General features: G+C 42.1%; 1 protein-coding gene and 1 long non-coding RNA gene across 2 annotated transcripts in view; one reads left to right on the forward strand and one right to left on the reverse strand.

Moving 5' to 3' along the window:
* Positions 1-14,173, reverse strand: part of LOC309503581 — a 32,416-nt gene extending 18,243 nt beyond the window's left edge. The window contains exon 1 of the long non-coding RNA XR_014207752.1: positions 14,147-14,173. This is a non-coding gene — a long non-coding RNA (uncharacterized lncRNA). The remainder of the gene's footprint in view (positions 1-14,146) is intronic.
* On the forward strand, positions 4,185-4,994 carry LOC309503688 (uncharacterized protein). The gene is made up of 2 exons (XM_082176449.1): positions 4,185-4,777; positions 4,867-4,994. Exons 1-2 carry the CDS (start codon positions 4,441-4,443, stop codon positions 4,878-4,880), a joined length of 351 nt encoding a protein of 116 aa, XP_082032575.1. The 5' UTR covers positions 4,185-4,440; the 3' UTR covers positions 4,881-4,994.
* Positions 14,174-14,381: the final 208 nt, after the last annotated feature.

Raw genomic sequence — 14,381 nt, forward strand, 5'->3', positions numbered from 1 at the left:
CCGCCCTGGCGATCTATGTAGGACACCACAGACATGTTGTCCGAACGGACCAAGACGTGGTGACCATTTATTTGGGGACAAAAACGCGTCAGCGCGTTGTCTACTGCCAGCATTTCGAGGCAGTTTATGTGCAGGAGCTTCTCCCGTTCTGACCACTGGCCGAAGAACGGTCTGCCCTCGAGCAGCGCTCCCCATCTCGAGGTGGACGCGTCCGTGGACACCACTTTCACCCTCGAGGAAGTCCCCAGGCTTACACCTGATTGGTACCAGTCGTTCGCTTTCCAGGGTTTCAGAGCTGTAACGCATTTCTGATTGACCCTGAGGCGAAGCAAACCGGGTGCCCACGCTTCGCGTGGGACTCGCGCTTTCAGCCAAAACTGCAGCGGGCGCATGCGGAGCAGACCCAGCTGGAGCACTGACGATGCTGAGGCCATGAGACCTAGCATCTTCTGAAATTTCTTGAGCGGGACAGACGCGCCGCAGCGAAAAGAGTTCGCTGTGCGTCGAATGTCTACCGCGCGCTGTTGTGATAGTCGCGCTATCATGGATAGTGAGTTCAGTTCTGTGCCCAGGAAAGATATTTTCTGACTGGGTGACAGGGAGCTCTTTGCCCAATTGACACTCAGACCCAAATCCTCGAGGTGATCGAGTAAAATGGTCGTGTGTTCTATGAGCACTGCGCGAGATTGCGCTAGAATCAGCCAATCGTTCAAATAGTTCAGCACTCGCATGCCTCTCATTCTGAGGGGTGCGAGCGCCGCATCCATGCACTTCGTAAATGTACGGGGTGCTAGGGACAAACCGAACGGCAGGACTGTGTACTGATATGCCTGGCCCTCGAAGGCGAATCTCAAATATCGCCTGTGACGTGACGCTATCTGTATTTGAAAATACGCGTCTTTCAGATCTATTGACACAAACCAATCTCCTTGGCGAATCTGCACAAGGATTTGCCTGGTCGTGAGCATCCTGAACTGTCGCTTCACAAGCACTTTGTTCAGTTGCCTTAGATCTAGTATGGGTCTGAGACCCCCGTCTTTTTTCGGTACCAGGAAGTATCTGCTGTATAGCCCTCCCTCGCTCTGATCTTGAGAGAGAGGTCCTATGGCCCCTTTGCTCAATAGTTTCGTCACTTCGGCTCGAAGTAGATGTGCTACTTATGTTTTTACCGTGGTCTCGACGCGCGCCACATAGCGGCGAGGGCGTCGGCGAAACTGCAGCGAATAGCCTCTTTCTATAATGTTCAGCACCCACTCCGAAAACCCCGGGTAGCTTTGCCCATGCGTCTGCATGGATAGCTAGGGGTCGAATACGAAGCGCGCTCCGCTCGCTCAGCGATGGGGAAGCTTCGGTGTGCTGTAACATAAGCGTGTCGCTCGTGACATTTGAGGCATGGGGCGCGCTGATGACAGCGGGCAGATTGCCCGCGCTCGACTCCTCTGCGGTGGTTAACCGCGAGGGGGAGGGCTGGGCGGTTCCCGTGAGAACTGTCATGTCTATGTGTGGATGTGGGCGCGGGACAGCGGGCACATTTATCACACCGAAAACATCGTTCGCTTGCGTGAAAGCGAGTGCACGTTGGTTTCGTTTTTACAGAAACCGTGAGACATGCATAACGTGGTGTTAGTGGGCACATTCACCATGTTTGAAGCGCAATCGGTCTGAGCCGATTCATGTGCGCGAGCCCTGTGTGACGGGCTGTGCTTGTGTGTAGAGATGGGCACTGGGCAGTGGGCATTCTTCTTACACATAAAGCACCATCGGCCGTGGCCGGGACACCAGAAAAATACACACTTATGGGATTTATCTGGGTAGCCGTAAAAACGGCGTTTGTGTGCAGGCAAGCGGGTGACAGAACCGACTTGTTTACTGCAGGATACACTGGAACAGTCACATTTACTGGAACTGAACGAGCGAGAAGTTGCCATAGAAACAGAGAGCGTCAACATGCTGGCGTTTATTGCAGGCCTGCGTGCATTACAACAGGCTTGTTCACTGCAATATCGACATTTCCAGTCGCCTGAATTCCAGAGGGGAATGGGAAATGTATAGGAAAAAGGAGGTTGGTCCGTCCGCAGCGGGACCAGAAAAACTCCCTTTTTTCCTTACGCCAGTGACGCACGGAACACCATAGAAACGGTGTTTGGGTGCAGGCGAGCGGGTTGTACAACGCGCTCGTTGGCTGCAAAATACACATCTGCAGTCGCCTTTTCAGGGAACTGACAGAGCGAGCATTGACGGCATAATTTTATCTGCCGGTAGACCCGGGGATCGAACGCGGGTCTCTCGCGTGCAAAAACCTGAGAGTCTGCCACTGGGCCACAGGGGGAGACACATTGTAACTCAGTTAGCGCGAGTATTATAAGAGAGCGTCAACGTGCTGGCGTTTGTTTGCAGGCATGCGTGTAATACAACAGGCTTGCTCACTGCAATACTGACATTTCCAGTCGCCCGAACTTCAGAGGGGAATGAGAAATGTACGAGAAAGAGGAGGTCGGTCCGTCCGCGGGGGGACCAGAAAACGCTCTTTTCTCCTTTCGCCAGTGACGCACGGAAACCATAGAAACGGTGTTTGGGTGCAGGCGAGCGGGTTGTGCAACGCGCTCGTTGGCTGCAAAATGCACGTCTGCAGTCGCTTTTCAGGGAACTGACAGAGCGAAGCATTGGCGGCATAATTTTAACTGCCGCTAGACCGGGATTCGAACTCCGGTCTCTCGTGAGAAAAAACAATGATTCCGCCACTGAGCCACAGGGGGGAACGCAAAGGTTTTTGAATGCACGAGCATATAAGAGCGTCACATGCTTTCTTCGGCGTATGCTTGCAGGCGCGCTTGTATTAAAACAGGCTCGCCTGCTGCAACATTGATATTTCCAGTCGCATGATCAGGGAACTGGGAATATGTATGAGAAATTGAAGGTCAGTCCATCCTCGGAGGGACTAAAAAACACATCTTTCTCCTTTCGCCGGTGAGTGACGCATGAATGGGGCGCAGAAGGAAGGGTAGCTTTCTTATAACGTAAAGAAAAACTAACCCCGACCGTCCGCTTCCAGCCTCCCTTGTGAGCGGCGCAGTTTGCGCGGCTTGAACAGAGGGAGAGAGAAAGCTAGCCCCGTGACCGCCCGCTCCTGACATCCTCTGTGAGCGGCGCGGTGTGCGCGGCTCGAACAGAGGGAGAACAGGTATCGTCCCCCAAGCAGGCAAGGCAAGCGGGCGAACCGGCAAGCTTTGCGGGTTGGGGGGGGGGGCGGAGGCGCAGTCTCGGAGAAGGATGCCAGGTGAGTCCTCAGAGTCACCATAGGCAGTACCTAACTCGCAGTGAGGGCAGTCGCCGTCAGCGAGTGCGAGAGCTGCGTGATCAGGAAAAGGGGCGTCTTGAAAAAGACGCCCAGCTCTTTTAGTGCAATGGGAGTGTGTGTCGCGGCGGCGAGCACACACACATACATAAACACAGTAGCAGAGAAAGGATATAATGCCGGAAAGCGCAGCAGGAAGGCAAGGAAGGCGGCGCGGCCAGCGACTTCAGTGACTCGTCCCGCTGAAGGTGCTCTCTGTCAGACGGCGCGGCTTCTAATCCAGCTCCAGCGATGCGTGTGCTTCGCTTGAAGGATGAAAAATCAGATAATAGCTGCCTGCGAGCGATATTTATAGGCCTAGACCACGCCCATTTCGGCGGGACGTGACGCAGCGGGCGCGAAGTGCCCTGATTGGGTCTGACGTCACGCCAGGCCTCGCTCGATAGGCTGCTGCAGTTGCCGCAGAGCAGCCAATAGGCGCGCGAGCTGTCTCGCCTATGTCTGCATTGCTGCTGCAACGCGTTTTGCATTATTACAAAATTAAGGATAATTTTTGGCTTCAATATCTCGCGGAAAAGGATTTTCCCCTAGCGTAAGATATCTTACGCAGTACGAGAGACCTCTCGTAAGAGAACCACAATTTTCAAAAAATGAAGTTACAGTTCTTTTGGAGGAGGTGGAGAGTAAAAAAATAAATTGTGTTACAAATGCTGATAAAAAAAAAATCCTGGGCAGAAATCACCCAAAAAATAAATGCTGCTGGCTATGGTTATGAGCGAAGCCCAGAAGAAGTTAGAAAAAAGTGGACGGATTTCGCAAGTGTGACCAAACGGAGGGCTGCAGCACGTAGAAGGGAAGCAAAAAAGACTGGTGGGGGTATCAACTCCGTTCCTCCTCTGACTGCAGAGGAAGAGATAGTTTTGGCCATCCTGGGGCCTGAGGCCTTCGAAGGGATCCCTGGAGGCATAGATGCATGTGCGTCAACCAGGCCTTTGAATTCAAAGCTGAGCCCTGGAACATCAGGCCCCCTCCACCCTGGCCCTGGAACATCAGGCCCCCTCCACCCTGCCCCTGGAACATCAGAACCCCTTCCACCTGCCCCTGGAACATCAGAACCCCTTCCACCTGCCCCTGGAACATCAGCAATGAGTCCTGGTCTTGGGCTATTGCTCCCTTCTTCTGACTCCCCTCAGTCTGAGGCCTCCTCATGTGCTGGGCAACGTCGTTCTGGCATTCCAGAAACCCAGCCATTAATCTCCCGCCAAAGGAGAAACAGGGGACGTTGTGGCTGCAGTGAGAAGCTGCTTCAGTCGGAGAAGAAGAAGATATCTGAACTCCAGGGAATCAGGAGAGAACTGAGAGCCCTGAAGGAGCAGCAAGACCAACATCATCAGGAGGTTATGGCCTATAGGAGGGCTAAATTGGAACTCCTGCAACAACAAGCCAGCAAGCCCTCTTTAACCATGTTTCTACCAACCGACAGTAAGTGAAAATTGTATTATTTACTCAGTATGGAAAGTCAAATCATGTGTGGATGACAGCCATGTAATCTTTTTTTCTTTTTTTTTCAGATCCACAGATGTAACCCTCTTCTTTTTTTTTTTTTTTTTTTGGCTACATTGTTGGCCATCATGCCTCCCTTCTGGCAAATGGGGCTCTGGTGAAGCTATTTGATGCATGACATTCAATTTGTTTTTCAGTGAGTTAAAAACCTTTAACCTAGTGCTTTTCTAATACACTGGGCATTCAGTTTAATATGAGGAAAAGAGCATACTATTGTGACTTGACTCAAAGTAGTATATTAATGCCATATAAAAATGCAGGCATTACTGAGTGAAGCTGAAGCATGTTTACCATGCCATGTCATCCTTTATTAAATACCTGAATAATGTGACCAAGCCTGATAATGAAACATATGGAATGGAACTTTTATTTTGAAGTGGTGAGCCACCATCACATAAACCATAAAGTAAATTAAAATTTTGTTAATTCACAACATTAATATCATCAAAGACAATATAAGCCAAACATAACACAAAACACTCTTAAGTGCTTTCTTAAGAGAAGAATGAAAAATATGAAATAACAGAATGACAACAGCCTATTTTAGATGGTAGAAGATGGGAATAATTAATTGTAGTAATTAAATTAATTTAGAATGATTATTAGCTAAGGTGTTTCTATTAACTGAAAAGCAGGTGTACTAATGCCTCTCCTAATAAAACAGTGTGTATGTGTGTTTCAAGTGCTCAATAATGGCAGCTTTACAAAGATTCTTACAGCTGGAGCACAGAAGGCGACTGAGAAGTCAATCAGTTTATATAAATGCCCACATAAGGACAAATTTTACCCCTCTTGACTCACTATCTGATGATGCAATTTTAAGAAAATTCCGTCTTCCAAGGACCAAGATCCTTGAATTATTTCAGATAGTGAAACCACACCTTCAGAGGGCAACAAGAAGAAACTACGCCTTAAGTCCAGAGGTGCAGTTGTTAGCTACACTGCGTTATTTTGCTGTTGGAAGTTTTATGGAGGTGGTGGGTGATGGCCTGGGGCTCAGCAAGTCTTCAGTCAGCAAAACTGTGACAACAGTAACACCTTTGCTATTACAGCTGATGAAGAGCATCCTGGTTTTCCCCAAAACTCCTAAGGAAATACAGCTGGCCAATCAACAATTCTATGATATAGACAACATTCCCAGAGTGATTGGCATCATTGATGGCACCCTAATCCCAGTATTAAGCCCTAAGGTAAATGAGCCCTTGTACATTTGCAGGAAGGGCTATCCAGCCATTAATGTTCAAGTAGTGTGTGATCACCAGGGAATGTTCACTGACATTGTGGCAAAATGGCCTGGAAGCACACATGACTCTTTTGCATGGGCCAATTCTGCAATTTGCCAGATGGCTGAAGAAGGTGGCTTTGGTGATAGCTGGCTCCTGGGAGACAGTGGATATCCTCTTCGCCCCTACCTCTTGACACCTGTGCAGCATCCAGCCACCATTGCAGAGGAAATGTTTAATCAGGCCCATGGAAGGACACGCTCTATAGTGGAGAGGACTATAGGACTGTGGAAACAACGTTTTCGCTGCATCAGCAAGTCCAGTGGTGGCCTGAAGCTAAACCCCACCAAAAGCTGTTCTGTTATTGTGGTTACTGCAATTCTCCACAACATTGCAGTCAGGGAAAATGTCCAGCTTCCTGAGGAGGAAGTTGGTGCTGTTGGAGCCGATGGTGAGGAAGATGCTGTTTCTGATGATGATGATGATGATGATGATCCTTTGAACCCACATCAAGGCAGAATGCATCCTGCAGGAGCAGAAGTCAGAGAACTTTTAATTCAGAATATGTTTGGATGGTAGGCTAATATTTTACAGTTTGGATACTGTGTTTTCTATTATTTGTTTAATTTAATCTGACATAACTTGTGTTAATAAATAATGTTGTTTATTTGCCTATGTTTCCCCCCAGCAGACTTCACATAAATACTTTTGCAAACAATAAATATGTAGGCCTATTTGTTTCTTATAACGCCATGAGAATATTATATTCTACTACACAAAACTGCTTATTTATAAAATTTTACTTCAGCAATCTCAAAACGCTTTGTGACATTTTGAAAAGCCGTGGATGCATTACTGCCACTGGAACCATGAACGCAACAGAATGGTTCTGATTTTATTGTTTGTCGTTTAAACGTCATATATATATATAATTATATATACATAATTATAATTATACATAATTATATATATTTTTTTTTTTTTTTAACATAACTGCTTTTGAAATTACGATTGGAATTATTATAGGCTACAGAAGTAAAGTCATTGTATAATATTTGTTCCTTAGTGTAAAATGGAAATGCATGGTGATTTTATTTTGTAAATAGGCTATAAGCAAAAAACTATGTTTTAGAACTAGACAAATCTCTCTGCATCAACAATAGACTATAAAATGCATTAATAGGCTAATATACAAATATCAGTAGTCCACGTTAATTCGGGATTCGAACCCGTGTCATCTAAATGATCGTATCGTAAGTTCAACCACTCGGCCACGATTCACTCGTTACGAAATGGCCTAACATTCCAATGTGTGTTCGCTCACACGAGCGAGAAGCGCTCTTCATTCAAAAGAACGCGCCGCCGCGTTTGTCGAACACTAATTCAACATGCCAGAATAAAACCTGGCTTTAGAACAATGCATAGCGCCACTCGTCGTGGTGTGCCAAAAAATTTACAATAATTTAGTTTCATTTATTTCAGTGTTAATGTTTGAGTTAAAAAAAAAAATATCTACAAATTATATCACAAATTCGGCTATAAGAATCCTTTATAGGCTACGTAAAAAAGCAAAGGGCTTACAGTCTTAACATTTAGGCTACTTTGCTTAAATTCGATACATTTATTTTCAGTAGGGCCTAATACATTTGTAGGGATGTAATTTCAGTATGCTTTACCAACGCTATGTATTCAATTAAAGTTCCAAGAGGTCTGGGCTGAGTTTCCCGAAACCTTCTTAACGCTACGTCGTTCTTAAGTTACACCTTAAGCTGTACCTTATGGATAATACGTGTTTCCCGAAACGTTCTTAGTTAAGTATACCTTCTGTAAGTCATACTTTCGTAAGGTTGGTCTGGACCACTCTTAGCTTCAACTTATCACTGTTGCAGGGCTATATGAATATAATTCTGAAGTTTTAATACACACAGACAGTGTTCAGTTAGGCTAATTCAAGTGTTTTCATGCAAAGAATAAAATTGTCATTACACTGATTGTTGTTAGAATTTTAATTATATTATTATATATAATTCAATTTTATAAATGTATTTTAATAAAAGAGCGCTTTTAAAGGCCAGTGAAAGCATAGGCTACTGTCAGTTAAGTCCTATTCGGACGCTGATATTGTTTCTCATGGGCTCGTCCGGTATTTTAAACATTTACAGGGGTAAGTCTGTGATTTTAGTGCCGTCCGAATCCATAATATCAGTGTTTTTTCTCACCCAACCCGCGTAAAATTCCCTGGCCAAATTAGTACCTACTGTTTTTTGACAAACAGTGTGGTAATTTAATTGCCGTCTGAATCCACATCTCTGCGTTTTCGAGAAGAGATTCAAAATTCACTGTTTAAATCCTTTTTGATCACTGCCGAGCACCGTACGTGATGTACACTTTTATTACTGAAATGCTTGAAAGTATTTACAAGAACAATATTTCATCGCAGCTCCACCTCAGCGAACAAAAATGGGAAAGAGAAGAAAGCACATACAAATTTAAATGGTTATTATGGCAGCAATATATGATACAATTTTAAAATATGTAGGCAATGCTATGATAGGCTATTATAGTTTGGATTACTTTTTATAATATCCCATGAGTCCTAATAAATGCAATTTCAACTATTTCTAAAGTGCTTTTTTTATAAAGAACACCGCTTTCTCACATAAACAGCCCCTGCACGAGAGAATAATTGATTCTCGAGCCATCGATATCAGCAGATTCAGCACCATCGCCACGGACAGCGCCGGGTAACGTCGCACGTAAGAAGGTATATCTTAAGCAGCTTTCTAAGGTATAGTTCGGGGAACACGCCTAGAAATGGTATATACCTTCAGTTAAGTTATACCTTAAGAGTCTTCGTAGCGCGCTAAGAGACAACGTTATCGGGAAACTCAGCCCAGGGCTGCGTTTCCCAAAAGCATCGTAAGCCTAAGTTGATCGTAAAAACGATCGTACGACTGATCTTAATATTACGGTCTGTTTCCCAAAAGCATCGTAGCTTAAGTAGCACTTGAAAATCTTCGTAGAACTACGAGTGCTCTGGAGTAATCGTACATCCCCAAGTGCATCGTAAGAAGACAGATTTATGAGGACACCTGCAGGACAACCGGCAGATTACACTTTTATCTAGATTTAACAGATTACACTGCAAACTAAGTGAGTACAAATATAAGGTTTTGATTGTACTTTTTTATTGTACACTTTATTGTACTTTTTTTTTAATGAATGTATAAATTAAATAATAAAAAAGGGAAGAAAAAATACACATCTAAATTAAATTAATGAACAAAATAAAATCATAAAAGAACGAAGCAATGTGGGAAATATACTTCAAAGACTGGGCAAAATATGGATGAATAATAAATAAATGACTTGCTGACGTGCACGAAAACCAGCCATGTATTGGGCATTTCTTGCGGACCTCCTTCCTTGATCTTTGAACACCCCGGGTTGCAGTTAGTTTGCAATGTCCACCCAGATGTTTTGTTTTCCTTATTTGTATGGTGTCCTTTAAATCTGTTAAAAATAACATCTTTGTTTCGCCTCTAAAATTAGGCCTACATTAATTTAATCTTTTTTGAAAGGTATCTTTTCTTGTTTGTCTTTTTGTTCATACATTTTGTCAGTTGGCTATCTCTGCCTGAATGTAGACTTTAGACTTGTCTTGATTGCTAATCCACAGATGATGATTATTAGGTTAAACCTAATAATTAAAGGGACACTGTGTAGGAATTTCTCCCATCTAGTGGTGAAATTGTATTTTGCATTCAAATGAATAATGCTCTCCAGCGCCTCACTTTTTCAAATGCGCGTTGCATCTACGGTAGCTGTTATGTACCAAAAAGCTATGACAGGATGTCTTATAATAGCACTTCGAGTTTTTCTTGGTGAAACTGAAACTTGAAACAACGAAAAAAAGATTGTTAGTTATCAATTACTGACTGTGAAAAACATTAACTATGGTAATTAGTAGTAATGCCTTCTTTACTCGTTATATTTTTTGAAGTACGTGCATTGTTAGATATCATCATCATCAGAGCCTTCTCTATCGTTACTTTACTCAATAGCTGCTATTCATCAAAGAGTCTGTTTAACTTTTAACTATAAATGTTCTACTGTCTATATAACATAGCTGCCAACTTTTGAGTTTTGCTTGGAGTGAGATTTATGGAGGAGCGGGGGGTGGGGGGGATATCTACACAAGATAGGCATTAATTTTTCTCAAGAAAAAAACAACTCACCTAATGCTGTAAACATACAGAAAGATACATAATGCGTTTTTTTATTATTATAATAACTTTATTTAATGATATAAATGCAAATATAATAAATATGTAATATAGTACACATATTTAGCAAAATACTCTTTATAGCTCTTTTTTTTCTAGCCAACTAACTGCTAGCCTTTATTATGGTCATTAAATGGCTTTCCTGAGGTAAATGTTGTGACATACATAATTGTTCTCCAGCTGTTTACCATTTGTTTGATTGATTGGTCGATATAATGTATGAGGAATATACATTTCGGTAAGTTGTACTGTATCTTTCAACATTGTTCATTTGTGTTTATTTACTAGCTAGAGATGATCGGTTCACGTGCCGCTAGGGATCCGTCGTGACTCGCGTCACATTTACAAGCGCCAAAAACAGTATATATTGTTTGAATTTCGTAATAAAAGTGACAGAATCTGAGAGCTGAGATTTTTTTATATCATAAGTAACCTGCTCTGTCTATTCTGTCAGTCTCCATGTCCTCTTTGCTTCGCGATAAAGTACACAACCAAGCAATGAAAAAAAAAGCTTGTAATTAAGGCCGTAACATTGACTTACCTGTCGAGAAGAAAGCAGGAAACTTCAGCGTCTCTTTTGAAAGCTTTCTCCTGCGTTAGCTATCCCGACATTAACCCTTGTTTTTGTAATCTCCGGTCACGTTTCCTTTTACGGTCTATTTTGAACTTTTTCGACGACGAGGACTCCTTATCCTGTGACTCAGCATATGTATGAATGAACGGTGTATAAATAACCGTGCAGTGCAGCCTTTTAAACTTGCCGGTGCAGTGACAAGCGCCTCTCACTGCTCTGCTCCTCCGCTTCTGCTGGCTTCAGTCACGTGACGCTGGTTCTGAACGAAAACGCGTTGTGGAAACGCGTTGGCCTAGTACTTTTTGTCCCTCTCTGCTATTATAGTTTTTCAAGATGGCGGAACTACATGGAAGCCTCCGTGGACTTACCCGTCCCATGTATATAAAGATAATAAATTCTTCGTTTACGAGGATTAGTCTGATCAGTGGCATAGGTATTTGTACACCATTGAGGGCATATTTATGAATAAAAATACTGATTTTAGATAATAAAATACCTAAAAAGCTACACATAGTCCCTTTAAGGCTAAACGTTCAGAATACGATTCCATATAAGGTTGTATTTCAGCACTTCGCGAATGGACAGCGACTCTTAAGTAGCACGTAAAACGCGTTCTCGCGCGTTCATGTTAAGTGCACTTTTGGGAAACGCTCGTGGAATTGCTGCGAGCGTTCGTAACCTTGCACGTAGAAAGCGCTCTTAAGAGCTAAGATACATCGTTATCGGGAAACCCGGCCCTGGTCTCTATATTTCCTTCCCAGCTGACACTAATATGCAAGTGCACAGCAAAAATCACAACTTGTGCTTGCTGCGAACGCAAGTTATTTAAGGTGTCTCAACTGTACACAGTCTACCCTACAGTGTGAATTCGTTACAAGGTTTCATTTAATTAAATTAATGTGCAGCAATTTGTACAAATAGAGTCTATAGGCCTACTATACTGTTGTAGCCATTAAATAATCTCATTTAGTATCATATTTGTTAAAATATTATAATGTTATTTTTTTCCATCTATGTTGAATATGAAAAGTGAACAGCACGAGTAAGATAGGATGCATTATATCGAGAGATGGATATGGAGTGGGTCAGACATGATTTTGACCACTTCATTAAGTTTTGTTTAGTAGAAAACCTTTCTTTAAAGTGAATTTCGTTTTCTATAAATTGTATCTTAATTTTAATCAATTTTTCATCAACCAATTGCCTGGATTGAATAAGTAAGAGAAGCAAATATAACAGACACTAATCATGGAGGCGCCCGCGCGGTCACTTGCATTGCACGTCAGCTGGAGCGCATCTCATCCTCCTAACTTAACGAAACTCAGCGTATGCCTCACACAGACATGATTAATACATCAAATACACAAAGCTTGAAACGTCTTCAAACGAAATAATTCAAAACGAAAAGAAAAAGGCTACTCTCTGATTATGTCTTTATGTTCATTTCTCTCTAGGTGCGTTCACTACAAATATGGCGATCGTCAACTTCATCTTTGCAGTCGACACTGTCAGAAAACACTAGTTTATTGATAAAAATCAATGCATGCATCACCGGATTTACAAATACACATCTTGCTTGTTGCACGCACACATATTATGTCGAAAAAAACGAAATATTATGTTGAAATAAACATCTTTTAGAATATTTGATTAAATGCTTATTGTTGCGCTTGTTCAATTTAATAAAATTAAAACTTTAATTGTGATAATTAAAATAATTGAAAATTAAATATTTAGTGGCCAAGTTTTGCTAATTTATTATATAGGCTATTATATGCCTATTGCCTATATTAAGTAGGTCATATTAAGACAAGGCATATATTAAGTTATTTTAGCTGTTATGAGAAAAATAAATCTAACGAAATCTAAAATCTAAATCTAAAAAAATATTCTAACGCCAATTCAACATGCCAGAATAAAACCTGATTTTTGAACAATGCGTCGGCCTGGTGTGCCAAAACACTACATTTTAAACTTCAGTGTTTAATTCAAAACAATCTCAAAACGCGTTGTGACATTTTTTTAAAGCAGTAGCCTAGCCTATATACATTAAGGGCATTGAAACCAGGATCTTAACTAAAACGCGTTCCGCATAATCTCTCAAAAATTATGCCACACTACTCCATGTATTTTTTTTTTTTTTTTAAGGACTGCTTTTGAAATCACTATAAATTACTATGCAATTGTATCGCTCACGAGAGCTCTTCATTTATCTAATTCCTCAATAGAATAGTAAAAATATTCAGCGTCATTGCTCCTAATATCGTCTCTATTTTTAACTTTTGATTCTATTTTTTCAGTTCTAAAATTGATTCTATCTTTGGTTCTATTCTGTTGTAGCCTAATAGGCCTATTTATAGGCTATATATGAAAAATATGCCTATTAGGCTTAGGGTTTTATATTTAACCCACTTACATTTTAAAATACGGCAATTGCTGCTGTTTTGCACAATGTCCCTTTGCGCCACCTGGCGGTCATTTTGGGAACGACTTTGAAATGCGGCTGGCGCGGCGGTAATAGGCATTCTGGTTGTCCACCATCTGTACATAGATAGATAGATTTGGTTAGATAGATAATATGGAGGCTCCCCAGAAGAGATGCCGTACATCTGTGGTGTGGGAGCATTTCCGTTTAGAAATCCCAAATAAAGTGAGATGTGTTTATTGTGATCGGCAGCTAGCCTACTGCAACAATACATCATCCATGATGTGCCATTTGAGGAGAATTAGAAATTTGCGTATTTGCCCAGAACTCATGATCCACTAACTTACTGGAAAGAGAGAGCAGTAATCTTTCCTCATTTGTATGTCCTAGCTAAAAAATATATTTGCATGCCAGCAACAAGTGTCCCTTGTGAGAGGATTTTTTCAAAGGCTGGAGAAATTATCTGTAAAAAAAGAAGTCGGCTAAGTCCTTCCACAGCAGAGAAATTAATATGTTTTAATAAAAATCTCTAAAAAAGTGAGACATTGTGGCTTGATTTCTTTTATTAATATTCATTTTGCAGGACCAAAATAACATTATGCACAGTGAGGAGCCTTTTTTTAATGGCTCGTCAAGGTTGTTTCAGATCAACACCTGCAAGTGACCACTAGGTGTCACCGTTGAGACGGGTGTCGGATTGATTCGAAGCCTCGAAACAATATGGCCCATTTGGTTCAACTGTTTCGTTGCTTCACGAAGCCTCGATCTGCCCACCACTACCTGTACCTGCTTCCAGGTACTTTTTTTCGTATCACCTCCGGCAAGGTTCTCAGCGAGTTTTTTAGGTATACAAGCAAATGAAAATAATTAATGACACATACCTCAACTAAATGACAGCTAATCAGAAACCATGACAACTAACTCAATAGTGGAAACGGTGCAAACTGAAAACAAAGTCCAAACTAAGTGAGAGTGTAACATAACATAAGTGTGACAAAGAGACATTGAAGTTGAA

Source organism: Leuciscus leuciscus (assembly GCF_965113295.1).
Source record: "Leuciscus leuciscus genome assembly, chromosome: 7".
Taxonomy (NCBI): domain Eukaryota; kingdom Metazoa; phylum Chordata; class Actinopteri; order Cypriniformes; family Leuciscidae; genus Leuciscus; species Leuciscus leuciscus.